This window comes from Chlamydotis macqueenii, chromosome 1, assembly GCF_036417535.1.
Source record: "Chlamydotis macqueenii isolate bChlMac1 chromosome 1, bChlMac1.mat, whole genome shotgun sequence".
Taxonomy (NCBI): Eukaryota; Metazoa; Chordata; class Aves; order Otidiformes; family Otididae; genus Chlamydotis; species Chlamydotis macqueenii.
In genome coordinates this window covers 114,708,976-114,735,796 of record NC_141556.1, presented here as the reverse complement: position 1 = coordinate 114,735,796, position 26,821 = coordinate 114,708,976, and the positions used below count along the sequence as shown (strand labels likewise).

The window sequence follows — 26,821 nt, the reverse complement described above, 5'->3', positions numbered from 1 at the left end:
CAGCTCTTTGTGCTCTTAATTGTGCTCCTTACCCAATCTTTGAGTGTAAAAAGAGTATTGAAATATGTATGGTAGCAGGTCTGTGGTTGATGCCAATGTTCAATTTTGTTATGTGCATCTGTTTCATCCTCACCCTTTTGGAGTCTCCATGCTCTCAAAATGGCAGCCTGACAGTGGTGAACTGCATCTCATTCTGATGGCCTTAAAAATAAACACTGAGGGGCAAGAGCTAGCATGATGTAGAGTGCTGGAATCCTTCAGCTGAAACCCTCTGTTAAGACTCTTCTTGGAAAGTAAGCAGCTTCAAAGGAGAACTGCACTTGAAATTCAAGCCACTTCAATAATTAATCCTTTTATTGCTCTTGCCAGTGCTACTCTTTCACAGCCAAAAGGGAGTGGAAGGCTAAATCAAGTCTGGAACTATCTTATGCCTAAATAAGGCTGCCATACAACAGCTACACTAATGCTCGCTTTATAGTCAGTTGCTGGTGTGGCTGAAAAATAAACTCAGCAAGTTTTCAAAAGGACTGGCATACTGATATAGTCAGCTGCGCAAGTGCTACTGCTGATGGCTGTAAGCGTAACAAGAATACATAAGACTGCCCATTTTCTTGGTAAGGTTGCTGTGAAAAATGCATTGAATGTAAGCAGCTGTTGCCCTAGCATGGAGGAGCCAAGATTTTATTTATGTATATGTGAAGCCCAGCCTGCAGAGAAGAGAACTTTAAAATTACAAGCTACTGTGGGACTAGTTTTCTTACCCCTCCAGTGCAGAAAGGCTAGTCTGAAGAGCCTGAAGTGAAAGCAAGAGAGATCTGAGCTCTCAGCCTTGCCAAAATACCAGCATAAGGTTCCCATGCAAAAAAAAAAAAAAATTACTGAAAGTTTGCAAACTGAGGGCTCCTCTGTTGGACATCAACCAACTGTGGAAATAGAGCGGATGCTGAATGTGTCTCGCTCTACAATGTGTAGAAAGAAAGAGCTTCTTATGCATGGAACCCAGTTCTAAAATACACATGAAACAAGACAATGGCTGAGATAACAACAGTTAAAAATTATAGCTGGTCCCTTTAAAGTGAACAAGTTGCTGACTAAGATGTATAGCACTTGCAGGAAACGAAAAGTAGTGGTTGCTTGTCTATGCCAATACAAGTTACTCAATAGAAGCTCAAAGCTGTAATTTTGAAAATACTTTTATTTAAAAGTAGTGAAAACAGTGGAAAAAGTATAAGTTAACCACTTGTCAGTGTGTCTAAGAAGCATAAAGTATATTCCTGCAGTTGTACACAGTAGCTCCAATATGTTAACAACATGATTTGCAACTTTCTGCCTTCTTTCAGACCATTTGAAGGTGGCTGCACATACAAGAGGGCTTCTGAGATGAGTTACAGCAGTCGCTCATAGAACAGGAGATAGGCTTGCGAGCTCAGCACTTTTGAAACAGACACAGGTTGTACATGGGTATCACTGATATGGAACCACTGTCCTTTTACCACTTCAGTTTCTAAAGCTGTGAAAGGAAGAATTTAGGAGTAAAAGTTACTACAAGAAACTCAAGCAATCAATTCTGTTACTGTTCTGTAGTAAGAAATTGTAAAGTATTGCCAATTATTTACCTTGAGGAGATTGTCCTCGAAGGACAAGATCAGAGAGATGGTTGTTCATACTTCTCATTTTAGTATAAGCAGTGTAGTGCCCAGACCTCATTGTTCCACTGTGTTCAACAACTCCATAGAGAGAGTACAGTACTTTTGCATTCCCTTCAGCCACGTTCTATAAAAGCAAAAGTTTACGTATGTCAGTCAGGTACTGAGTTTTAAGCAAGGCTAGAATGCAAACTCTTCACTTTGATTTGTTTGCTGATGAAAGGGAAGCTGGTCATTACAGATTCATGCAGGCACTACAACTATGATCAGTGGAAGTACACTGACTCAAGTACAAGTTGCACTTGTACCTTATCCTGTATTATCACACACAATATCTGAAGGCTGACAAGCATTCTACAAAGACTCTGCTAAGCAGCTTAATCATGAAAGCATGTTAGAACATAGGAAAGGAGCATCTGATTGTTTTCCCACTTACTTTACATTTAACCGTACAGAAAGGAGCCAAGTCTATCACTTCTGGAAACTTGATATGCCTATTGACCTTCCGCAGATTAAATCCAGCCTTAAACAGACAAAGTAGATGAAAACCCCATAATGTTAAAATGTAGCATATTAAAACCATGCTAAGTTACTAAATGTTTCAGGTCAAAGTTTCAACAGTACAAAATTAGTTTTACATTACACAAAACTGAAAAAGCAACATTGGTTGGGTTTTTTTTTTTCCCTCCACTGCCCAAGGTCTTCCAGCATCACCTCCTTGCCTCCAACATGCACTGGAGCACAAGTTAAGACGACTCCTGCTTATGGTAACTTGATGGCAGCAAAAGCAGACAAAAGAATCAGCTCTAATGTACTTATGTAACTATAAGGACATCTCTTGCTTCTCAGATACTGTAGTATGCCTGAGGATCTAATTTTATATCATCAAAACTGATATAACTTCTACTCCCACCTTATTCAAATAATCTTCCAGTATCAAACTGGAGAAACAAAAGGAGAAGCTGACAAATGTTATTTCCTTATTCATGTTACAGTCTCTTGGAATAGGCTACACACTTCCATTTTCTCTGTGGAATTGCTTTTCATCTACTTAAAGTCACCTGCCTTATTTTTCAAATAAATACTTTGACCAAAATACTGAACAGCTTTAAATTTAGAATAGGCAATACTGTCTCTCATCACCATTCCTTTTCTTTTTCTTTCTCAAAATGCTAAAGCCCTGTATTAAAATCTTTCCTACAACTTGGAAAAAAACATAAGCCACTTTACTTTGGTGTCTATAAATAAGACTGAAGTTGCATTGCTTTCCATTCCTCCCTTTTTTTTTTTCCCCTTCCCTCAGTAAGTCTCAGCATCCTCTCTCTTCCAATTCTACTGACCTATTTGTTACCCTCATTTAGTAAGGGATCCTATTCTCTCTGTACTGAAATGTAAGAGACCGTGAACTGCTGCAGTGGCAGGAAACAAGGAATGCTAAGATACTGCTTAATACAGTAAGCAATAACAACAGTGAGGGAATGTATTTCAAATAAGCTCACAAAACAGTGTTTTCCAGGTAACTAACAAACGAGTATTCTTTCAGGAAAACATACCCCAACTCCTCAAAAGACCACAAAAACCAATGCTGCAAAACAAATGTTTTCCAAACCTTGGAAAAAACCCAAACCAAAACAGTTTTATAGGAAATGAAAACGTGCAAACATTAGTTTTAAGTTAAGCTAGTATTATGTGCACATTTGCATACTAAACTGATACCATATACGTAGACGTTTTTGCAATATCAGCCTGCTACTTACCTGCTGAAACCTCTTTAAGTGAAGAGTTAAAATTGGAGGAGCAAGAGAGATTAGCATCTGCTTTTTGGCATTAGTATAAACATACTTCTTTTCACCTGCAGAAAAGAAAAATCACCAATGTTTAACATCTAACCAAATGTTACAGGAAGAATTTATTTATTTTCACTACTTAGGCTGTCATAACATCATCTACTACAACTCTGAAACTGAACATTCCCTTTTAACATGATGAACTGTACAACAGCTGCCATCTTGCAGATCTCATATCACAAAAGTAACTGCTCATGCCATGTCTGAGCAGTATCACAGCACAAGCAGGATCAATTCTTGCTTGTTCTCCACAGCTTTCATAATCTGAAGTTGCGTGTGGCTTTCATCGACTGGCCTTTTGAGCCAACACCAACATGATTTTCCTATGACTGTTACAGCAGAATTTTCACGTTTGAGGGAAGAACAGAAAAGTCACCTGCTAAATAGCTACTCCCTTCATTCACCCACATAATTAATTTTTAGATTAAAATGCCCTTTCCCTCCTCCTAAGCCTAAATCCACTCCTCTTTGCTCGCTCTTCCTCCTCAGTCCTGCAGTATTCTGTACCCAAGCTGGTGAGCCTAGTATTCTCCTCAATTAAGAACTTGTATTAATCTGTGTGAAAGAGGTTCTCACAACCTACCCACTGGATACTTGTTCAACTGATTCAAGTTAAAGTTACACAAATACCACTTCAGGAACATTCCTCCCCTTACCCACCCAAGTAGCAGACAGGGACATATTTAAAGTTTTCTTTTAAAAGAGAATTTGTCATACTTTTTATGTTCTTCTTTGGTCCATAATGTCTTTGTGTACATACATCACAGAGTAGTTTATTGGTCTCAGTAAGTTTTTCATTACGGGTAAATTGATACAAACAGTGACGGACTGAACCTTCTTCCAGGTTCAGATCTTCCCTGTTTGCCAGAGTACAAAATGCTGTTTCTGGATCTTCAGTCGATACTTCACACGTCTTGACAGGAACAGTTTGAAGGTCATCTAAGATACTCGTATCAGATTCAGCATTGGCATCCAAGTGTAGTTTTGAAAAGTCAGTAGCAAGCTCTTCCTCATCTTCATTTTCATCATCCTCATCTTTCAAAGACAGGCTGTCAAGGCCATTGACAAACTTCACAGGAGAATCTAAGTCTTCCATAGGGAGACGCATGAGAGACTCGTTTTCTACACACTCTTGTTCCAGCTTTCCTGTATTTTCATACATGCTCTGAACTTCTGTACTATTTTCCTGTATACTGAAGTCTTTTCGAGTTAAGCAGTGATCTTCGCAATCATTTGGTGATTCCTCTCCTTGCTTCATATCAGGAGTTTCAGAGTTAATTTCTGCCTCTGATTCTTGGTTATACTCGACATCTTTTTCCGACTGTTCAGTTGCACAGATATCTGTCAAGTGAAGCACCTTTCCTTGAAGTTTTTGCTGGCGGCGCTGGCTCTGCAAATTGGAATATATAATATGTAAGAACACACAAAACAGAGCAAGTTTAAATTATATTTAGCATTTACTACCATTTCTTTATCAAAATTTTTGTAGCCTGCCTTTGCTGCAAAGGGCAGGAGGGGGGAGAATAATCTTATGATTTAGTGATCAGAGGATCAATTCAACCAGTACTGAATTTATCCTCAGATATAGTTCCCACTGCTCCTTGTTACACAGTATCTTCAAAATAAAACTAGTGATTTCCTTTATATCTTCCGTATCCTTTCTTACGTCTGTATTCTAAATTTTTGTGAATATTCTTGCAGTCAATGACTGGAGAACAGTTGTCTGATACAAATTAATGCTACTTCAGGCAGGCAACATGAATTCCACATTCCTCTGGATATTAGCTTATTCCGAGCACAGCAACTCTTAACAGAACAGGTAACTTCCTAATAGTAAGGACATAAATACAACTGGTCTTTTCAGTTGCGCACTTGAGTTGGTAGAAATTCTATGCCATCTCCTTCTCCTCCATCTAAACCAAGGAAGCAAAAAGGATTTGTTTTACCAGAAGTTGCAAGCACTTCATTAATAAAAGTTAAATACTTATCAAAACCAACCTTGGCTTGTTTTTTGGCCTGTTTCTTTGCTTTTTTCTGAAGGTGCTTACTTGTACCAGGGAGCTCATCTCTCTGCTTAAGATAACACTCATTGTTTTTATCCTCTTCATCTTCAGATTCCTTTTCTTTGGTTTTCTTAACGTTTCTCTCATTTGTAATTTTTACTTTCTATAAAAAGCAAAATGCCACAAACAGCCACAGAAGTAAAGATGTTACTGTCCTGAATAACAAAGTAGTATTCCAAAGAAAGCCGTAAGGATGAGATGTTATCCGAGTTTCAGCTCAAGATATAACATTTCAGTGACTATAACATACACCTAACTCATTTATGCCACCCTAATGTTTACAAAAGAGGTGTCTTACTCCAGAGGGAGTCCACATGAAACAATGACTTGCAGAATGAAATTGTATGAAAAAGTAAGGCTATCAAGGGCCAAATTCTGAACCTGTAAAGGGGCAGCATTACCTTTGGCTCTAACAGATATAAATCTTGTTAAATGCACTGAATTTGCATCTGGGCAAACTTGTAGTTTTAAGTTTCAAAAGAGACATTTACAAAGATACAGAATTCATTCCCTAATGATTTTCTAATAAAGGTGTTTTCATGTAAGTAAGCCAAAAAAGCAAGCAGGTACAGTTTCTTACCTGATCATCTAGTACGGGAAGCGACAAATCAAGGAAAGATTCATGCACCAAGGATACCTTTAAATGAATATTTAAGAGTCCAACTTAATTTTGTTTGGAAGTGGCTGGCTTGCTGTAAATAGGCTTATTTGTATGTAGCCTTGTCTGCATTCAATGCATGCTTTCACTTGTGTACACAAACATAAACCACAGTTAATCTAACTTCACAAACAGCTATCTATTCATGACCAAAATCCAGCAGTCATGTTACCATAGAAATAAGCAAGAAATACTTTTACAAATTTCAGTTTTCTAGTGGCCTAGAATGTGAGAACTCAACTTAGGGCCTATGAGATTGATATCTGAAACATGTCACGACATTCCTGTAGCCCACTCACTAATACCTTTAACTACTTCATTCTCAGGATGCATTATCCCAATAATGGGATAACTATTGTCCTTGCATCCCGTGGTCATTCCAGTGTGGGAAAAGGAAAGACTTAATCATCTGATGAAAAATGAAAGGGCCCCTGGCAGCATACTGCTGGTAGCAGAACAATTCATCCACTCTACAATTTGTACCACTGGAAGGTGTTGACCAGGCATCGGAGAGTGAATTATTCTAGTAGAAGCAGCTTGCCATTGCCGATCTCTTTTTCTGGAAGTCTTTTGAAAGGGACTGAAAGATGAGCTTTATAATGTAAGGGAAGAAAGATTCCAGCCAAACATGCCCCTCTCAGAAAACTGTGCAGCTAGTCAACTTTTAGAAGTGCATTAACTGCAAACCTTTCCAATTTAACTTATTTCTATACACAGTTACTTTGGGGTTCTCCTGCAAATTACATAAAATTATACTTTAGGCTTTTCAAAGCAGGTAGTTTACTTACAGTTCTGCATTCCTCACACATAATTGTACTGGTTAATTCTCCACCAAAGATTCGATCTACAAAACTTTGTATTCCCTTTTTCTTTTCATATTCTGAGAATTGACAAAGTATACAGTAAAGTCAACAATATTACATATAATATACCAACCAATTTAGTTATAGCACACTAAATTAAAAACAAACAAAAAAAAAGATAATACAGTACACAAGATGTATGATGGAACACACTGGCCTGCTCTAGTTTCCTTAGGAAGTACAGCAAGATTCTTAAAATAAGATTCTTTCATGTATCAAAGGAACGTGGGTGAGAATATATTTGCAGAAGGCAGTTTGACGGAGCCAACACCTTTACCACTTTCTGAACTCAAATGCATTCCTGTTTTCTCTCAGGACTTAACTGTCTAAACCTGAAAAACAAGCGCCAACTTTTGTCTGTATAGGTGCCCTTCAAACAAAACCAATTTCCTCAAGCTGTATTTTCAGTGTAGCACAGTCTGAATTTAAACTTGTTCTTGATCTTCCAACCTAAGTCATGTTGAAAAGTTTAAAAATTTTTCTGTTCATTGTTTGTTTTTTTTTTTATACCACTGTTAAGTAATAATGGACTTTTAGGACTGAATAAATCATCACATTCATGTGCTAATATTTTAATTTCTTACATAATATTTGAATTATTAAACCCTACCCAAACATATTTTTATATATAATGTATATAGAATCAACCTTCTCTTACACTGTTATGAAGGACATGCCACCAAGTTCAGTAAGACATTTAAATAAATAGACTAACACTATGGAGTCTTACATTCTAGACATATACATATTAAAGAGATTGCATAAAGCAACATGTATCTTTTAGTTGACACTACTAGTGTTACTTTGTGTACTTCAATAAAACAGAAGACTTGAAATTATCACAATATTAATGACAGGTATTTTACCTTTAATTTTCTTTTTAAGTTCTTCTTCGTTTTGTTTACTTGAATCAGTCAGCGCCTTCAGTATTGCAACACTTACTTGCTGAAATTTTCAAAACAAATACACACTGTAAAAACTCCTAAACTAATTCAGTTAACTAGTCCATTTTACAAAATGTTTCAGATGGAGGAAAAAGTTTAGTCTTCACCAATTAAGAGAATCAATAGAAACAACACAAATGCCTGTAGAGACACAAAATAGCTCCTGTGCATACTAAAAAAATAACCAACCAAGAAACAAGTTTGCAGTCATAACATTGCAATTGGTACGCAAGAAAATTAGTTTACGAATGAAATATTTTCCCAAATTAAAACTGGCAAAAAAAAAAAAAAAAAAAAAAAAAAATCATGGAATTTCCACAAGTGAACTTTCAGGCATTTCAGAAATTAAGACAAAAAGGCATTCTTTAGGGTGACTACGCATACTCCAAACCCACTTCTCCTGCAGAAATTTTGAACAAATCAATCTTTCTGAAGGACAACAGACATTTATATTAGAAGTGCTGAATTAAAGAAAGACCTTTAGAGCATGTAAAACTCAGCTTTTCTACTTGATCTTATTAGAAAATCATAGAGAATAACCAGTACTGCTTTCCAAAGGGGCAGAAAATATCATTACCTTAGAAACTTAAACAATGCTTGCAATATATGCAAGACATACAAGCCACAAACTTCTCTCATTGAATAGTTTTGCTAAATGAAAACAGTAATACACGTGGTTTCTCTTTCACAACTCCACTGCTCAGAGGCTGCCCGCCTCTACAGCTCTGTGGCTTATCTGGTTCAAGCCAGTGCTATGGGCAGCACAAACCACTCTACAGAGGTTGACCAGCTCAGAATGAATGTTCTTTCTCCCTTCAGCAGAGGGAAAAGCCTTGGTCTAGGGTAGGAGGAAAAAAAGGTACGTACAACCACGAAATTAGCACTCACTTGGATTTCTTCTGCTCTCATTCCATCAAGTAAGTAACGGAGCAATTCATGACTGTCTTGCTGCTGATAACCTTTAAATCGTATTGCTCTGTTAAATAAAACAATAATTGTAAAGTATAACTGAACCTAAAATAAAAACAATACTAAACACAAAAGGAGAAAGTCTCAAGCATGTACGTATATAAAAGCAACAAGTGTCTAGAGATTTTATAAAAATATGAAGCTAGTTAATCAGAATATATCACTGAATATCTTTCATTTTACTTCTATTCATTTATATTTTGCTCTTTATCCTCTTATTTCAAAACTTGTTAAGTAATACACAAATTTTATATGCTGTGATGGAAATTCAAGAAAAAAAAAAGGCAAAAAATTGATCTTCTTTTTAAACAACTAACAATTTTTTTTTCATACTCACTATGACATGCATATGTACAGATACTCACTTTTTACAAACCTGAGCAAAAAGTTCCTTAGGAGTGACTACTCTTTTTTTTGTGTCTTGCATTTCTGTCAGGAACTGATACATGGCTAATGTCAAAGGACCTGGTTGATCTAGTTTTATCAGCTGAGGCTCCTGTTTTAAACAAAAGCAACAAAGTTGTTTTGCCTTAATTTCGTGACAGATCCTTCTGGACTAAGTTTTTCCTTATCTAAACACTTCAGTTCTTGAAAGCATTACTATAAAATAGCATACATAAATTTCCAAAACAGCAGTAAGTTAACCTGACAAAAACAACCTACAGGTAGTTTCTCATGAGATAATACCAAAACACTGGGCTAATAATTAATTATTTATTGCTTAGTTGCAACTCTGGATTTCTTGATTTTATTAGGAAAAAAATACGATTTCTTAAAATGCACAACCCTTCTTTCCCATTCAAGTCCCTAACTGTAATGATAAGTGTGTTAAGTTAGCGTTGCAGACATCCTCTAAGTTCCTACTTTGCATTTAGACAAGTGACACGATAGCAAAAGTTACACATTTTCATCCTTTAAATAACTTAATCATAATGTAAGTACTCCTTTGATGACAACAATACTTAAGAGTATTGAATCACTGCTCTTTCACTTTGAATGAAAGACCTCTGCTGACTTCTGAAGCAGCTCTATGTAAGTCAACGTTCAAGTTCCCACTGATTTTACATCTTCTTCCTGTTAGTATATAGCTGAAACAGTATTGCACATTTCTTTAACAGACTGGAATGGTGGGGAGAAACACTATGGAGGTCAAAGCATATATACCGTAGATAACTCCAGTGACTCGATTTTAACTGTTGTGCCAGGCATTTTAGCTTCTTTAAGCAGCTCCCTCAGGACTGGAGTTTGTGACAAATTCTGTAGAATATAAAAGAAAGAAGATTGGTAACTGGGGAAGAAGAGGAAGGACAGCTGAGTTACACTGGTCACAGAATTTGTAGCAACCAAAATAGCAGCAATTTATTTTTCCCAAACACAGAGTTAGAGTGGTAACTACCACTCTGGAAATTCTAATAGTGTTTCGCAGTGAAAGGTATGTTCCACACAGCTAATGGGACTTCCAAGCATCCTCTACACACATTACTTTAGATTGCAGAAACCCTAAACATATTTTTCTTCTATAGACTGATTTTGACAGTTTATTTACTAGTGTCTCTTTCCAAAATCAAAAGGTAGAACGCAGTGTGCATATTTGCTTGGTTTGAAACATGTTTATAAATAAAAAAAAGGTCAAACAGCTTACCAAAACCTACAAGTACAGTGGGAATTTTGTTTGAGTCAAGCTTCAGTATCAAAAGCCAAAGAGCACAAGATTACATGTGAGTTTTAATACCCATGAAAGAACAAGTTTATTGTATCCAAACACTTCTTAGCCAAGCAAGACACACAAGATGGCAATGCAATATGCTCATCCTGTTAACATCTACTTTCATTTGATTTCCTGTTGCTGAGAGAGACATATTTGTTTCAGTGAACATGCATGGTATTTGGGTATTAACCTCTTATATTCTAAGAGAAGAGACTATTTTATTTCTTTACTAAACTAGGAAGGTGACACGCTTAATCTCTATCAGTGAAAGATGCTGTCCCTTAGAGCAAGTCTGAACCTGCAGCTCCATTTCTTCTCAGCGCCAATGTGCTATTTTTAGAATGAATCCATCATTCTTGGCAGACAAAAATTGCATTCTCATTGTGTCATTTTACAATACTGGGGATTGGGTTGTTTTTGTGGTTTGTTTTTTTTTTTCTTCCCCTTTTGCTATTCAATTTTTTAAGAGCAGCAATAACTACTGTACCTGCATCACTGCATTAAAGAAACATGTATTCCCCAAGTTACTAAGTCCTTTCACAGTCACTTCTGAGTTAGTACTTGAATGAGAATTCTCTTCTTTAAGTGAGACTTCTTTTTCTTGCTCGTTTTTGCTGTCTTTCTCTACTTTTTTATTTTCAAATTCTTTGTTCTCTTGTTTTTCTACTGAAATTAAAAAAACCAAAACATACCACATATTAACCCAGTAACCGGGAAAGGGCTAGGAAAAAAGTTATTAAAAGCAGCAGCAATCTACAATGCATCAAATTTAAACATATGATAATTAATTCTGTAATTGTATAAATGTAATACTACTGATTTAAGTTCTTAAACTGTCTAGGTAACAGGAGTTAAAAAAAGAAACAAAATATACCAACAAATTAAAAAAACAACCTCAGAAATAAAAAAAAACCAACCCAAGAAACCCCTGAAATGCCATTTGAGATCAGCATGCAACTTAAACATGCCACTTGGTTCACAAGCCTTTCATGCCAATAATCTCTGAAACTCCGCATGTGTGATCTGAAATTTCATTCCTCTTGCAAAATCACTTATGTTAGGGCTTCATACAACATCTAAAAAGATGGCATCTGAGATAACACCCCTTTTGCCATGGCACTGCTGTCTGAAAAGATATGCACAGGCCTCACACTGTCAAAGTATTTTCGTGTTCATTTCATGAACCTAAACAGATGAAACTCGAAGGTTTATATTCTTCAAGACACATTAAAGATACTTTCCCAAAACTTATGTTGGTGTATAACTCAAATTTCAATGATCTGTTTAATAAAACCATAAGAGAATTCCAGGTAATTTGAAGAATAACACCCACACCAGTGGACTGCCAAACTGGCAGAACCATTGATAAAGTTTCTGGTAAGTAAAGCTGTGAGCCAAGATCAACTTTAAAATAAAGTAATGTCAGTCCAGAGAATGGAAGGAAACCAGGCAATACAATCTTTGCAGACGGACAAGAAACAGATGGATGGACAACAACAGATGGAAAACCTGAAAGAGAGAGCAACTGCACCCAAGTATTCATCCTTTTTCCAGTTCAAGCCTGAGAAGAAAATTCTGGCAACCAATATGAAGCCCAAATACTAGATGCAGAGAAACTATGCATCTGGGAAAGCCTGACCAAAACCACTCAAAAGGTTCTGGTCCCTGTGTGAAAACCTCAGCTGCTTCCTGAACAAATATTCAGAGACAGCCACTTGGCGCTGCAGGATGGTTGTGATCTGTTTCCCAAGGGGGCTATGATTTCACCCAAGTGTAGGATGGTGTTGGAATTTTTGATAGCCACGAGTCATAGCATTTATATTGATATGCAAATTATGCCACGTTTTCTAGTTGAAGTGCCTTATACAAAACCAGTTTTGACGTTGTGGAAACTGGAGGGGTTTGCTGGGTTTGTTTGCTTTTAAATAACCACGTTTTGCAGATAGACTGCAGGCTGAACATGCTATTTTAGGGAGTTCTGAATGCACTGCAGCTACCTATACTAAATGTACAGCCCCAGCGGACAAATCCTCTTGTATACTCCTTCCATTAGGAAATGTGTTGCAACAGCTGGAGACTCAGTCATTCCAGTTGATACATTTACAAATATCTACAAAAATACTTTAAAAAGTAAAATAAAATAATCTCTAAGCAATGACAATTCTAATCTCAAGGCAGACTGAGCAATACTGATGAATAAATGCAACACTTGAGAGTACTGAAAGTCAATTCCTTACTCACAGAACAATGGAGCCTCACATCTAAAAAAATAGTCACAGCAAAATTTTTTTTTTTTTTCTTTTTTTTCCTCCTACTCCTATATTCCTGGTCTGTAAAAGTTTAGGGGACATTGGGCAAAATCCTGGTCCAATTAGGTCCATGGGCTAGGGTGTTACTCATGCTACCACAATTCTGACAAAGGAAAAAAATAAAAGAAAAGGAAGAAATTAAATTGGCTTTTTACTTTACCATAAGGTGCTCCAAAAGTTAAATCTAATTTAATGTACATTCTTGATTTACAGTATTACAGTCCTACATTTAAGGGACTTTCTGATTTACTATTTGTATATTATAATTACTTACCTGTACGTGATGAGTCAATACAAACTTGTTTTCTAACATAATCCACAGTCTGACCCAATCGGGTTGAAGTATTATACGGGACTTCATTATCACATATGTAGCACCTGTCTCCACCCCCCCAAAAGAAAAACAATTAATCCTATTTTTTTCTACTGTTTGAAAATCCTAAACTATTTGCCTGTTTGATGCAATTCATTACACAAAGTTATAAAATCACAAGACTTATGTCAAGATTTAGAAGCCTTAGAGAAGAGTTCAATTTATTTCTGATCAAGAAAATAAAAAATTTAAAAGTTATCTTAAAACAATTATTCCACTAACTAGGAATTGCAATTTATAAACGTAACTTATAACCTTAAAAGATGTGCTTAGAAACCTAGTCCACAAGAAAAATGCATGCAGGGGAAGTTTTGTCAAAATCTTTGTCAATATTAAGCCCTAAAGGAAATGACTTACCAATGTTATGGCACAGAAAAAAGTCAGAGTATTCTAGCCAAGCAAGTACTTCACTATATTTAAATTGGATAAGAAACAAATCAGTGTGCTCCATTAGTCCTGCACACTTTTATTTGCTCTTTTGTTGCTGACACAAATCTATTTCTCTCTTTATGAGCAAAGAAGTGTATGGCCGGGCCACTAACCAATTTTAAAAGAAATTGTGAGAGAAGCTGCAGTGATAAAGGCTCAAGTAAGAGTAAAGTTCTGCCAGAACACATACGAGCTGTATGTAGGATTTCGTAGTTCTGCCTGATCAGCTCTTTGAAGAGGTGACAAAAGGTATTAAAGAGAATGCAAATACTTCTGCACTTTGAAATGTACCAATTACAGTTCTTAGGCACAAATGCATTTAGCAGATTTCAGGATTGCCGTAAGCCAGAATTTATTTTCTGATATTACAAGCAGAAGTCTGCAGCTAAACGCTTCCCTAAACCTCTAGTATTCCTGGAATTAGCTGCAATTTTCACATTTCTTCATGTCTCATTGAAAAAATTGGCTCAACTTTTGGATCCCTGAGTATTATAAAAATAGGCATTCTCACTCCCTGAACAACAAATTATATGGGCAATTTTAACATCGTAACCACTCATCCATCAAGAATTTCTTAGATAACCTTGAAGGAATCAAGAGCTTGGAAAAAGTTTTCAGCAACGTCTGTTTGACCAGCAGGGGAAAAACATAACAGATCCAACTGGTAAGTCATACCAGTACTGAAAACACACACAATAGCACTTGTTGTAAACCCAAAATAGCAGAACTTAACGAATTACTAGAACTCTCCTCTTTCCCTCCCAGTTCAAAACGTTTCTTTTAACTGTTTACAGGTACTACTCAAATCCAATTTCAACCACATATGCATGCACAACAGAGAGATTTATTCATACATTCATTGCATTAATATATTACGTTCAAAACTGCTTTTGTTTTTATGTAGTAGGCCCACCGTGAAATACAGTTCTTCACTGCAGGTTTGATTTATAATTTATACCCAGTATATCAATCATATATCAATTGTGCAAGTTTGTACAACCAAGAAATTCTAGAAGGAACCAAAAGATCTTGCTTAGACAACTTCCTTATATTCACAAGTACTTTGATTTAAAAACTATGTAAGTTTTAGAATGAGAAAATAAAGCACTTAAAAACTGTAATTTTAACACTAAAAGCAAAAAAATAAGTTCACTAGTTCATTAGTAATATAGTAATACATGTTATTAATAATGTCCATTTCCATCCTAAAGTGCAATAGAAATACTGATCATTATAAGTAAAAGTGCTAAATATGATCAAGTAAAGAGATAATGCTATATAAAATGAACATAATGACAAATACTAAGTTTCTCAGGCACAGTATTTCTGTATAGCACAGTTTAGAAAATTAAGGTTCCCCCTTACACAGTAACATACTACTCCTTGTAAGAGAAGGAAATACTACCAGGGAGATGGAATTTGTATTGATCAATACAGTAGCATCTGGTAATTCTACAGTTGGGCTTTTTAACTATACATATGGTATTAAGAAGCCATCTTTATTGAGAAAATAAAAGTAATTAAGTTTGTCACTAAGTGTGAATCAGAAAGGAGCTTCTCCCAAGGCTGAGAGCTAAAATTTAGAGCTAAATACCAACATTTGTTTCCATGTGTCAGTATTCTAACCAAGCCAAAGCAGTAAAATACGAAGTCAACAGCATTTACTAGTTGGTTGATTTCAACTTAGATTACGAACATCTTCTAGTTATACATTTTACAAGAAAGCAATATTTATTCAGCAAATCCAGCAAAGACTGCTGGCATTTTTGCGTGTGGAAATGCTTTACATAAGTCTAGAGATAAATCCTAGAATCCACAAAGAAAAGAAAACACAAGTTATATCCCAGCCTCTGTTGCCTTCTAGCTATGTCTTACAACTGTTGCCTGGCAAACTCACCACACACTCCAGTTGTCCAAACTGAGAACCAAACAATGGGGATCTGATCTCGGCGTTGTATAATGCCTTAAAGCATGCTGTTCCTGAGAATTTCTGCCACAGCCCTATAATGTTGATAACCAGAAGCGTCACAAAATCCAGTTGACTATCAATGAAACATACATAAAGCCAGAGTACAAACAAACTATTAAAATGAAAACTGTTTCATTTTGTTAATGAAACAAATGTTAAACTAATTAGGATAAACAGATGGGCCTCCATTTTAAGGCACAAAAGCTAACTTACTAGGTGCAGAATAACTATAAGGTTGCTCAAGGACTGAACATCTAATTTACAAATTCCAGTCTGAACAACTTGAAGAAAAAAACAGAACAAAAACCTGTTCAGCATGCAAAGTTCTAAATTTAGTAAACCACTGTGAGTAAAAATCACAAATCAGGAGCATTAACAGAAATTCTTATTTACTTAGCAAAATAATTTGTACCTTCTAAGAAAATAAGTCCTCGAGATAGTGTTTTAGCCTTAAGTCTGCTAAATGCCTTTGTGCCAAGCTTCTAAGTACTTAATTTGCAATTCAGAGCAGACATTTTTTAATCACACTAAAATATATAAAACCATTTACATAGCATCACCATTAAAATAAAAAATATAATATAAAGTTTTAATTAGAAGCTCTCTCGTTCCACTATATTATAAGGCACTGAAATATATGAAAACAAATTAACAACAAAACAAGAGATACCCTATGGCCACATTTTAGACATAACCATATCGAAGGGCTTTCATCAGTCTCCTCCTCAGATTTCTTTTGTGTCTTATTGTCTGCCTTACAGTCCTGACAAACATGCCATTCCACATTCAGCAGTGCCTTTTTCAGTTGACCTTGTTCCAATCCTTTACGAATATGCTTGCACACAGGTTCTACAAAACAAAAAGCACATGAAGGATATAGGTATCACAACAAATGCAAATATCTCTAGGCTTCAAAGACACAGGCAGCAATCCAGAAGCTAGGATAGCCTTTCCAGAGTCAAAGAAAAATTGACAATTCAGCAGATATATCAGAAAGAAACCCTTTGTTACCCGCATTCACAGTCCGAGGACATTGCTGCTGCATCCTAAACTACTGCATTACTAAAACAAACAAACAAAAAAACCCCAAACATCACTTGAATCTACATCTAGCCAGAGGAGTTGACAGAACCTTCGCATACAAACCTACCTACTGTGCCAGGCTGTGGGCTTCTATTATTGTGGTGTTATGATTCCCTCACCTCTCAGGGAGCTGCCACAGCCCACTGACACGGTTCCCAGTCACCAAGGCAGCACCTGGCTGGCCTATAAAAGTGGAGATTATGGAGGTTACGCTTCCAGCTGAGCTGCCTCCATGAAATTATGCAGCAGATTATGGTTTAAAAAAGCAAGCTAGAGTCATCCTGCCTATACTATTATCACTTTGCACTACAGTACTACACCCTACTCGGAGCTGCACCTTCTGGGCTTGATGTGAACTCCATCTATCAACCAAACTCTGCTCAGAACAGTTACACCAAGAACAGGCATCTGTTGCTAAGAGCTACTACCAGGAGTTTAATTATCTTATTACTTTTTAAATTTTTACAGTTGTTGGTTACACTGTCAGTTGAGGAAAGAGAAGCTGCCTCTAAGCTTAATTCAGGTACACAGAAATTGCAATTGACAGAGAACACATACGCAAACTGATGCAAGTTCTTCCAAATAAAAAATGAGGAACATTTTAATTTTTATTTTTAACAAAGTAGGTTTCTAAGACATTTAGCATCAGCAGCCTAAAATTCTTCACTATTTGCAGTTACAAATATCTAAATTTGCAAATACAGGGTCAAATATCTGACAGTACAAAGAGTTACTTCATAAGTCAAAACGCACAGAGTAAACAAACTCATGCTAAAATAAAAATGCTGTACGTATCTAATATGGTGTAAAAAAAAAAAAACAACATTTTTTTTGTGAAGCTACTATTGAGAAGTATTACATAGCTGTTTACATAATTTAACTCCCTTAAGTTCTTTGCTACAGAGGTATTTTTATTGCTCAGATAGCATAGCAGCTCCGAATCTATCTTTGTTGAGGACCATATGCAAGATTACAGTCTCAAGATAGCAAACTTTTATTGGAAGGAACTGAAACTAGGGAAAAGTTCTGCACAGACAGTTCTCTTTCTGTCCAAGATTATAAGATTTTACCATAGTACAAATGCTAGCCAGTAAGAGCCAAATACAAATATTTAGATGAATTCTTTAAGACTTTTTAAAAAACATAAGCTTCATCTACAACTTCAAAATTTTCTTTTTTAAACAAACCTTTTGCATATTGGCCGCTACTATATAGTGGAATTATTAATAATGATCAGTCTTAGTTTACATTTGTGGCTATAGAGGACTTTGTCAGGGTAAGCTAGCCTATTTTCAGCCAAAAAAGTGAGACACCATCATCAACTACACCATAATCGACTTTTTTTTCTGGAGAAAAATGAGGAACAGTCATAGCAAACATTGATCTTGACTCCAGAAAAAAAAAAAAAAAAAAAAAAAGGAAAAGAAAAAAGAAGCTAAAAAGCCATAGGAGACAGAAGCTACTACAAGACTTTAATCTAAAAGAACCAGGCCATCTCATTGAGCCTCTTGACTAAAACTGTAAGTGCTCTCTCTCCCAGCTCAACTCCCATGGCTCAACTCGTTTCCCCAGTTGGGATCAACAAAAAAGATGGGCAAGACCTGGTTTGGGACCTGGCAGACAAGGTAGCAGAAGAGAATGCTACACAGTGTAAGCAAAAATGAGAGCTAGAATAACCAGGGTAAACAAGAGAACAAAATTTCAACACAGAGGTGAGATCCAGTACAGCTAGAAGGATAACATTAAAAATTTGGGATTTTTTCTAAAGGAACAGAAGGCCAGGAAGAGAAAGAAGTTTTAACAAAAAAAAACTAGGACTAAAGAGCTGAGGTGTCCAGGGTCAGTACCATTAGTTGCTAGTGTAAAGACAAATGGTTTCACAGAAATATTTTAATCAAAATCTTTTTCTACTGAAGTGAGAATCTTCTGCAACAATGTCTTCATTAAGAAAGTGCTACTTAAACCTATCATAACAAGCTTAGCAGCTGACTCTACAAACACTTTATATTCTGAGGAATTTTATAAGATTCAACACAACCTGGGTGTCAGTAAAGAACACTGTGTCTGAGCTTCCTGAAAATCAGAAAATAATCCTAGTTTTCAAGACAGGATTATTATTTTTGAGCATACTTATAAAAGTAGCAATGCTCATGTTTCTTATAGACTTCAGTTTCAATTATACAAACCCACACATTGTAAATGAGACTTCAAAGTCAGTGACTAATACTAATAGAGTTTTCAAATCCTCTTTGAGGTTAAAGCAAACATCAGGACCACAGACTTCTCTAAGGAAACATACCCAGCGTATCCAGAGACTCATCAGACTGCGCAGTTTTGCCTTTGATACGTTTCTTTCCCATATTTGCAGTCTGTAATTTTTTTTACATGGAACAGTGACCTAGCAAGGAAAAACAGTAAATTAGAAAGCAGCTTTTGGTTTCACTTGTTCATTGCTTAACCATAAATTATTTCTATATCCAAGATGTCCCTCAAGGTGAATTAACTACTTTTAATTTGACATTTTCAAAAGAAAAGAAACTAATTATACTTCAACATGAAACAATTCTAACTGTTGTAGAGGCAAGATCACAGTGTGAATTATAAAAACCAAGTGATTTACAACCTTAAATCAAAAGCACTGCACAAAAGAGCAAACTTAAGTATCAAAAATCCTATAAGCCTTCAGGACTTATACTTTAACTAATAACACAGGGATTTTAGAAAAAAGAATTATGTTTGTCCCAATTAAATCTTCAACTTTTTTTTTGCCTTTACAATCTTTCAGTTTTCTTTACTGAAAATTCCCTGCATCTTTGATGAGGTCTGACACATGCAAATACTTTAACGTATTTGAAAACATACAGAAAACGGGAGTTCCGGTTTTCCAGTTTCTTCACTGGGGGCAGATGTATCATTGACTTCCCAACATATCAAGCAAATAATTCAGATGAAGTTTGTTATTTGCTATGCCTGTAAACCCTTCTAGACAAGAGTGATCTACTGCTACAGAATCCTAAGCCGACAGTATATTGCCACATGCTTGCTACTGCGCATATGGCAGGACATTTTTAACTTCTAGTCTGTAGCCCAGGTAAGGCACAGGGCCTTATCTTATAAAAGATCATTCAAAATGATCAAGTAAACTTAAAAATCAACATGTGCTGGACAATTAAAACATGCAAGGTAAAAGGGTTCAAAATCAAGTCTCCGCAGTCTTACGTGGCCTTTGCAGGCTGGCCTAACCTTGCCGTCCGCCCTTCACGTAAACACGTTAGCACAGCACTCGCCCCCATGTGTAACACCGCTCCTTGCAAAACCATTTCTTAGCTCATACTCAGCAGCACACCAGCCACAAAAAAAAAACCTGCTGCCTGCTTGGGGCTGTCACAGCCAAAAAACGAAGCCAGCCCAGAGAGAATCAGACAGAAACCATCCTGGGAAGAGTTTAGGCATGGTACCCACTGGACTTTTTGTGTGAAAAACCTTTTTGAAGGATGCTTTTAGGACAGATTACGCAGTTGTTAAGTGACAGGTAGGCAGCTACTTCATCAAAAGTCGAATTATCGCCTTTTGCAACTTAGCATCCAATTTGCTCCGAAAAAGAAATCACAGTTCAACAAACTCCCCTACAGCACACTTTAAAACCCTTCCCAAATTGACTTCGCCCCCCTGCTAGGAAGGCCTGACTGCAGAGAGACCAGTAGCTGCTAATAATTTAACCCACGCTGTGCCTGGACAGACTTGTCCGGCAGGTTCTTCACCAGCCCTTTCCACGGAGCAGCCCACGCGAGGAAAAGCGCTGCAGAGCCCAACAGGTAAAGCAAGAAAACGATCGTTCGGTTGTTTCTCAATAGGGAAGCGCGGTCTACAAGCGACCAAAAGGGCACCTGCCTCGCACGGACACGCGGGACAAACCCCCACAGCGGCGGGCCTGGCCAGCACCGGGGGCCGGCCCCGGGCAGCCGGCCGGGCCCCAGAGGCTCCGCCGGGCCACCGGTCGCCGGCGGGGAACCGAAGGTCCCGGTCCGGAGGGCTGCAGGGCCGCCCGGCCGCGGCGGGGAGCAGGTGCACCCCGGGGCCCGGCTCCCAGCCCCCCACACCCCCCCCCCCCCCCCACCGGGCCGCCCCACTCACCCCGTCCCAAGGGCCAGGGCCGGGCCCGGGCCCCGTTGCCCACGTGTTCCGCGTCCCCGCCGCGCACACTCGCCCCGCCGCCGCGCACCGCACTGCTCCGCACCGCCCCGCCTGCTTCCCATTGGCCCGTGGCCGCTACCGCGCCTTCACTGACAAGCGCCATAGCCAATAGGGAAAGCCGAGTGTCCCTGCTGGAAGGGAAGCTGCGGAGCGCCGGAGGAGTGAGTCCCGGAGCGGGAGGAAGGCGGCCGCGGTAGTAGGAGCGCGGCGGCCGAACCGGGAGGGGGCCTTTTGTCCCTCACCTGCCGGTGCCGCTGGGCGAACGGCTTGACGATGCATGGCTCTGTTGGGGCGGGGCAACAGCAGCTTCACCTCATCGCCAGACGTTTGGGCGACGGCGACCGCCTGCCATGCGCGCTTCCGGCGCGTTGCATTGTGGGGCCGCCCAGGCACGGCGCGGGGGGAGGGGAGGGGAGGGGAGGGGAGGGGAGCGGGCGGTGAAGGGAGCCGGGAGCTGTGGGCGCGTGGGCGGGTCCTGCGCGCTGCTTCCTGCGCCCCGAGGCCCGCGGGGCTGCTGGCGGTGCGGGCAGGGGCCGGCCGTTGGATTTAGGTTTGGCTTTGGCCTCGGGCTTGCTCGGCGGGGGAGTGGAGGCTCCCCGGGCGCTCTACCGTCCACCTCTGCGGCCGTCAAAGCGGCAGAGACGGCTGTGCCTCAGGTGTGGGGCCCTGTGAGAAAGGTGTTTTGTGGCACACGACCACATCCTGGCCCGTCTCAGGTCAATGGAAGCCTCAAGGGCTGTCACGGGGTGTCTTCCTGCTCCTAGCTGCCCAACGTACATGATGGACTTGGTTATAAGGATTAACATGAGTTACATGAGGGTAGTTAATGGACTTTGTCCCATGTTCAAGCCCTGATTTTCTTCCCTAATTTCTCCTTTGCTTAGGAAATGACTAACCGAGAAGAAGCTGAGATACAAATTTCAGAGCTAGATTTACTCTCCAGCATGTTTCCGTATGAAGACGAGTTCATTGTGACTGACCAGCTGGCTGTAGCAGAACTGAAGCACTATGCTGAAAATGAATCTGCAGAGATGCCATCTTCAAAAGTTCAGTTTATACTGAATGTAAAGCCAGAGGTGTCTAATGCATCTATGGTACTGTAAACACCTTTCTTCTTTTTATTTTTATTTTGTGAGGTTTTAGGGCTTACTTGAACTGAACACTTGCTCGTTTGTTTTTAGGTGGAATTCTCTATGGCCTGTGCTCTACCATTTAAATATCCAACTGTTCTACCAGAAATTACTGTGAGGTATGGCATTAAAAGTACAGCTAATAAAAGCATTTAGAAGCTATGTTGTACTACATAAATACACTTATAATATGAAAAAGCAGTCTTTTTTTTTAATATATTTTACTGTAAAATTAAGCCAGAAGGGCAACAGTGTTGAAGAAAAACAGATCTCCAAGGTTATGATTTCTCTGGTGTCCTCAGCAAATAAGTGAGAAAAATGGGAAAAGCATGGAGGAGTGCCATCTTCTGTACAGAGGGGTTACATGTAGATACTGCTCATAGATCTGATGATCAAGAAGACAAACTATTTTCTATTTTGACAAAGCTTAACACTAACTAAAGGTGTGAAAAATTAGTCAATGGTCTTATTCGTCCCTTGTCAAGATGCTGTTACTTCCAGGCTTCTGTTATTTTTTTATCAGAATATTTCTGTTTAAAGAAGTAGCGTCATGTATTGCAGGAAATTAGTTCAGCCACCATACTTAGGTTTCAGTACCTTTTTCTTGATCTACAGATTGGTAGTACTGTATGTGAACTCAAGAGTTAGCACACCAATTAAATACTAGTTAAGACCTTTTCATAGCTAATATGATTTAAATCTATTTGCAATACGTGCTAAGTGGTAAGCATATTAGAACTGCATTTATATTTTTCTTTTTCTTTAGGTCATCATTATTAAGCCGCTCTCAACAGATTAACCTGAACTCTGATCTAAAAGCGTATTTGATGCAAAACTGCAGTGGTGAGCCCTGCATGTTGAGTGCGAGGGAGTGGGTTAAAGACCATGCAGCTGCTTACATTGACAAGGAGCTTTCGTCTTCCTCGGTTACAACGTCAAATGCCATGCAGTCAGAAGACATCACATTCACTCGACTGTGGATCTATAGTCATCACATTTACAACAAGACGAAAAGAAAGAATATTATTGACTGGGCCAAGGAGCTCTCTCTGTCAGGGTTTTGCATGCCAGGGAAACCAGGTGTTGTTTGCGTAGAAGGTCTGCAAAGTAGTTGTGAAGAGTTCTGGTCAAGGTTAGTTTTTCTTTGTACTTAAATGCCATTACTAGTTAAAATATTACATTCTTCATGTTGTTTATGTGGCCAGAAGGTGGGAAATACAGCCACCTTCCAACCTATAAAGGTTTACAAAGTGTTTGTGCTTTTCGTAATGTATTTAGAAATCTGAGTATCTGCAGTACTGTTGATTGCAGCAATCAAAGCTACTAGTACTGCATGGTGCACATTTATTTCGGTTTTATCTTCCTCTGTATTTCAGTTGTATAGCGATGGACTGCAGTACCCCAGTTGTGTAAGATATATATGCTGTTATATCACTCTACGTTCATGTTTTATTCTGTTCCCATCATTTATATTTCTAAGTGGTGTGGACTAAATGAGCGTTGTCATTTGATTATAACAGCTAAGAGAGCATGAGAATTCTTAGCACAGGTGAGACGGAAGTGAGCACTGAAACTGAAACCACGTCTTCATCCATTATTTTGTGAGGAGTAACATGTAAGTTCTTTTAATCCTGAGGAGATACAAAGAAACAAGCTCCTGTTTGTGTGGGTGCATGCGTGCAAGTAGTATTTCTACGGCCAGCTAGGGAACCAGTCTCTGTCAAGTTACATGTACAAATGGAATTTACTGACTTCTATGATAATAGTGGTTTCACAATATTTTCTAGAACAGTCTTTATTTTATAGATGGATTCATGTTTCTCCACTTACTTTCAGAATAAGAAGATTAACGTGGAAAAGAATTCTCATTCGGCACAGAGAAGACGTTTCTTTGGAAGGTGAAGGGCACGCTGAGATTCAGAAACAAAGAAAATTCTCCACTTTGGAAGAAAAATGTTTTGATGCACATGGTGCCAGAGGAAATCATATGGATTTGGGGCAGCTATATCGTTTTTTAGAAGAAAAAGGATGTGCTGACATTTTTCAAATGTATTTTGGGGTTGAAGGGCATTGAAGAGGTTGAAGATCACCACAAATCCAAGTGCCTACATTTGTAAGTTAATCCTTGTAATGGATTCCTTAGCTGTTCTGCAACAGTTGATCAGAGAGGGAATTAATAATTCGTGGTTTAGATGATAAATCCAGTTTTTAATGAAAACAAATATCCAGTGAAATTCTGAATAGTGCAAATGACTGAATGAACGCTTTATTGCACTTTCTGATTTTAAGGACATTTATGGTACCTGCCTAAGTACAATGACAGAAAATGTTTGATAACCTACCAGGCAGTTAGAGAATTAAGTTAGAATTAAGCAAGAACAAGTTAGATTAATAAATAGATGGAATTATAGTGAATGAATATATGAATAAGAAGAGACAAAAAAGAAGTGTGGATATCTCAAGAGAGGAAATGTGATGTTTACATTATTTGTTTACGTGCACTACATGAAGACTTTTTTGTAACAATCTTTTCTTCTGCTTTCTACCTGAAAGTATGTTAAGCCATGAGATCAATGTTTTATTTAAAAAAAAAAAAAAAAAGAGGGAGCAAGTTCACTGAAGTCTTGTTCTTGCAAACAGGGCGAGTTAGGGTGGCTGCTTGAAGGCACAAGAATTTCCCGAAGGTAGAAGTGTGTGTGCAGGCGAGGGTGATGCCGCGGTGGCTCAGCAGCTCTGCTAAGGAGTCGAGTCTGTTTACTCAGGTGAAAGCAGAAGCTCCCCAGGGACTGGGCTCCCTCACGCTGCACTCCAAACCAATAAAACGATCCTCGCTCTGCCGAGTTCACGTTTGCAGTCTATTGATTTAGAGCGCGTTACGCTGCGTATGCTTTTGCGCCTGGTTTCAGCAAAGTTGTGTCAATGAATGCGTGTTTGTTACTGTGCTTATGGATTCTGTATCTAAATCACGCACACGCCCTAAAAAGCAGGCGTGGGTTGCTTCTGACATCAATTAAATATTTTGGTGTGCATCCAGAAACGTTCCCAACATCCAGGTCTCTGCTAAGGACATGGAGGCCCTTGGCAGGGATACTTTGCGGGTGGGGGGTTTGCCGCTGAAACTTTACCAAATCCTAAGTCCTTGCAAGTGCCGAAGAGTACGGCGGCGTGATGAGAGGCCTGCAGTCCTCGCGCGTTAGGACCCGCCGGTGGGTAGGAAGCTGAGGGATGCTTCACCTGGGTGACGTCCACGCCGCGTTACACAACCGTGGGCTGGCGATTGTTTCAACTCCTCACGATTTTCCCGCCGGCACCGGCCTCACCGCTCACAGGCGCGCCCCGCGGGAGGGGAGGGGCCGCGCGCGCCGCGTCCCCACACCCGCGGGACCTGCCGACCTGCGTGGGCCGCTGCGGGCCCCGCGCCCCGCCCACCGGAAGCGTCGCGCTCCTTCGCTCCGGCCGCGCGGCTCCTCGCTGACACCCGGTGCTCGGCGCCGCCGCCGCCGCCATCATGGGGGGCAAGAACAAGCAGCGAACCAAGGGCAACCTGCGGGTGAGCGCGGGGCGGGCTGCCGCCGCGCCGCGCCTCTGGGCCGCGGGTCCCTCAGCGGGGCCGGCCGGCGGCCTGGCCGGGGGGAGGGCGGCAGGGCCCGGCTTTCCGGTACCGGCAGGCAGGTTAAGGCCGGCTGTCCTCTCCCGGTGCTCGGGGAAGGGAGCTGTAGGCCGCCGAAGCCCGAACCTCGCTGGGAGGCGGCGCTGCCTTAGGGCCCGCTTGCAGGGCTCAGGGGCTTCAGGGGCGACCCCGGGCCTGGGCCCACGCTTTCGCAAAGCGGGGCGGCAGCGTCCCGTGGCGTCTTCTAGAGAGGAGCAGGGGCGGGGGTGGAGGGGCATGTAACCGCAAAATCACCACGGGTGTGAGTTCAGCAAGGTGCCAGTGGGTCCGTTTGGTGTTTTCCTCTGTGGAGAGACTTAGAGTGCGCCTGTCGTGGTGCCTCCGTCTTGCCAGCGGGCCTGACGTGGTGTGACATCCGTCACGTCTGGCAGTCGCTCAAGGTGGGAGAACTGTGGGTGAAGTGTCGTGTCCAGGTTATGTAATTCCTACAAATCTTCTCCCTCTCTCATGTATTTAGAGGAGACTAGGGGTCACAAAGAAGCATGTCTTTATAGTTGATGTTTCACATGCAGAAAAAATGACTTAATCTGCAGATATAGTAACCCGGTAAAATGTGGCTAACATACCTCAAGAAAGTCAGAACAGTATGGTGAGCTTCAGCAAATTGTCATTACTTCAAAAGAAAAACAAAACAAACTCACAAAACTGCAGCTGTCATTAGGAAATTGTCCTGGTTTTAGCTGGGATGGAGCTGGAGCTTTCTTCCCAGTAGCTGCTGTATTTTGGATTTAGTATGGGATTTGGTATGTGAAGAATATTGATAATATGCTGAAGTTATTAGTCCTAAGAGCCAAGGACTTTTCAGCTTCCTAGGTTTCACTAATGTGCAGGTGCAGGAAGCTGGGAGGGCTATAGCCAGCACAGCTCACCCGAACTGGGGAATATTCTGTACCACAGAGATTGTGCTCCGTGGGGGTTGGCTGGTGGGCAGCTCTCCTTGTCTCTCGGGAAATTGCAGTTCCGAGA

The 26,821-nt window shown here is 39.6% G+C and overlaps 3 protein-coding genes across 14 annotated transcripts in view; 2 read left to right on the top strand and 1 right to left on the bottom strand.

The window, feature by feature from the left end:
* Window positions 1-1,175: 1,175 nt before the first annotated feature.
* Window positions 1,176-21,402, bottom strand: USP16 (ubiquitin specific peptidase 16). 5 transcript variants are annotated; one of them, XM_086764294.1, is made up of 18 exons: window positions 21,298-21,402; window positions 19,161-19,259; window positions 16,449-16,627; window positions 15,707-15,810; window positions 13,282-13,385; window positions 11,186-11,364; window positions 10,155-10,247; window positions 9,356-9,486; window positions 8,910-8,997; window positions 7,944-8,022; window positions 7,003-7,094; window positions 6,137-6,193; window positions 5,492-5,659; window positions 4,211-4,883; window positions 3,404-3,498; window positions 2,083-2,169; window positions 1,617-1,773; window positions 1,176-1,510 (listed from the first exon to the last, which is right to left on the bottom strand). In XM_086764294.1, the coding sequence occupies exons 2-18, from the start codon at window positions 19,219-19,221 to the stop codon at window positions 1,386-1,388; spliced, it is 2,472 nt and encodes an 823-aa protein (XP_086620420.1). In that variant the 5' UTR covers window positions 19,222-19,259; window positions 21,298-21,402; the 3' UTR covers window positions 1,176-1,385. The 5 variants fall into 5 exon arrangements, with proteins under 5 accessions (XP_086620420.1, XP_086620442.1, XP_086620460.1 ...); XM_086764316.1 differs by having other exon boundaries at window positions 11,186-11,361; XM_086764334.1 differs by having other exon boundaries at window positions 16,589-16,627.
* On the top strand, window positions 21,193-25,025 carry RWDD2B (RWD domain containing 2B). 6 transcript variants are annotated; one of them, XM_086764381.1, is made up of 5 exons: window positions 21,193-21,216; window positions 21,940-22,149; window positions 22,237-22,304; window positions 22,952-23,317; window positions 24,022-25,025. In XM_086764381.1, exons 2-5 carry the CDS (start codon window positions 21,943-21,945, stop codon window positions 24,257-24,259), a joined length of 879 nt encoding a protein of 292 aa, XP_086620507.1. In that variant the 5' UTR covers window positions 21,193-21,216; window positions 21,940-21,942; the 3' UTR covers window positions 24,260-25,025. The 6 variants fall into 6 exon arrangements, with proteins under 6 accessions (XP_086620507.1, XP_086620497.1, XP_086620473.1 ...); XM_086764371.1 differs by lacking the exon at window positions 21,193-21,216 and adding an exon at window positions 21,230-21,303; XM_086764347.1 differs by lacking the exon at window positions 21,193-21,216 and adding an exon at window positions 21,329-21,430.
* Window positions 25,026-25,623: 598 nt separating this feature from the next.
* LTN1 (listerin E3 ubiquitin protein ligase 1) overlaps window positions 25,624-26,821 on the top strand; it is a 33,070-nt gene continuing 31,872 nt past the window's right edge. For all 3 annotated transcript variants that reach the window (XM_086764242.1, XM_086764241.1, XM_086764251.1), the window contains exon 1: window positions 25,624-25,735. In XM_086764242.1, the coding sequence (XP_086620368.1) occupies window positions 25,694-25,735 (42 nt within the window). In that variant the 5' untranslated portion in view covers window positions 25,624-25,693. The remainder of the gene's footprint in view (window positions 25,736-26,821) is intronic.

Coding starts and splice junctions, on each gene's coding strand:
- RWDD2B (XM_086764347.1), top strand. CDS start 21,329: ATGCATGGCTCTGTTGGGGCGGGGCAACAGCAGCTTCACCTCATCGCC. Junction 21,431..21,939: donor CGCTTCCGGCGCGTTGCATT/GTGGGGCCGCCC, acceptor TCCTTTGCTTAG/GAAATGACTAACCGAGAAGA. Junction 22,150..22,236: donor AGGTGTCTAATGCATCTATG/GTACTGTAAACA, acceptor GTTTGTTTTTAG/GTGGAATTCTCTATGGCCTG.
- USP16 (XM_086764294.1), bottom strand. CDS start 19,221: ATGGGAAAGAAACGTATCAAAGGCAAAACTGCGCAGTCTGATGAGTCT. Junction 8,023..8,909: donor TGAGAGCAGAAGAAATCCAA/GTGAGTGCTAAT, acceptor TGAAAATTTCAG/CAAGTAAGTGTTGCAATACT. Junction 4,884..5,491: donor AGGCCAAAAAACAAGCCAAG/GTTGGTTTTGAT, acceptor TCCAATTTGCAG/AGCCAGCGCCGCCAGCAAAA.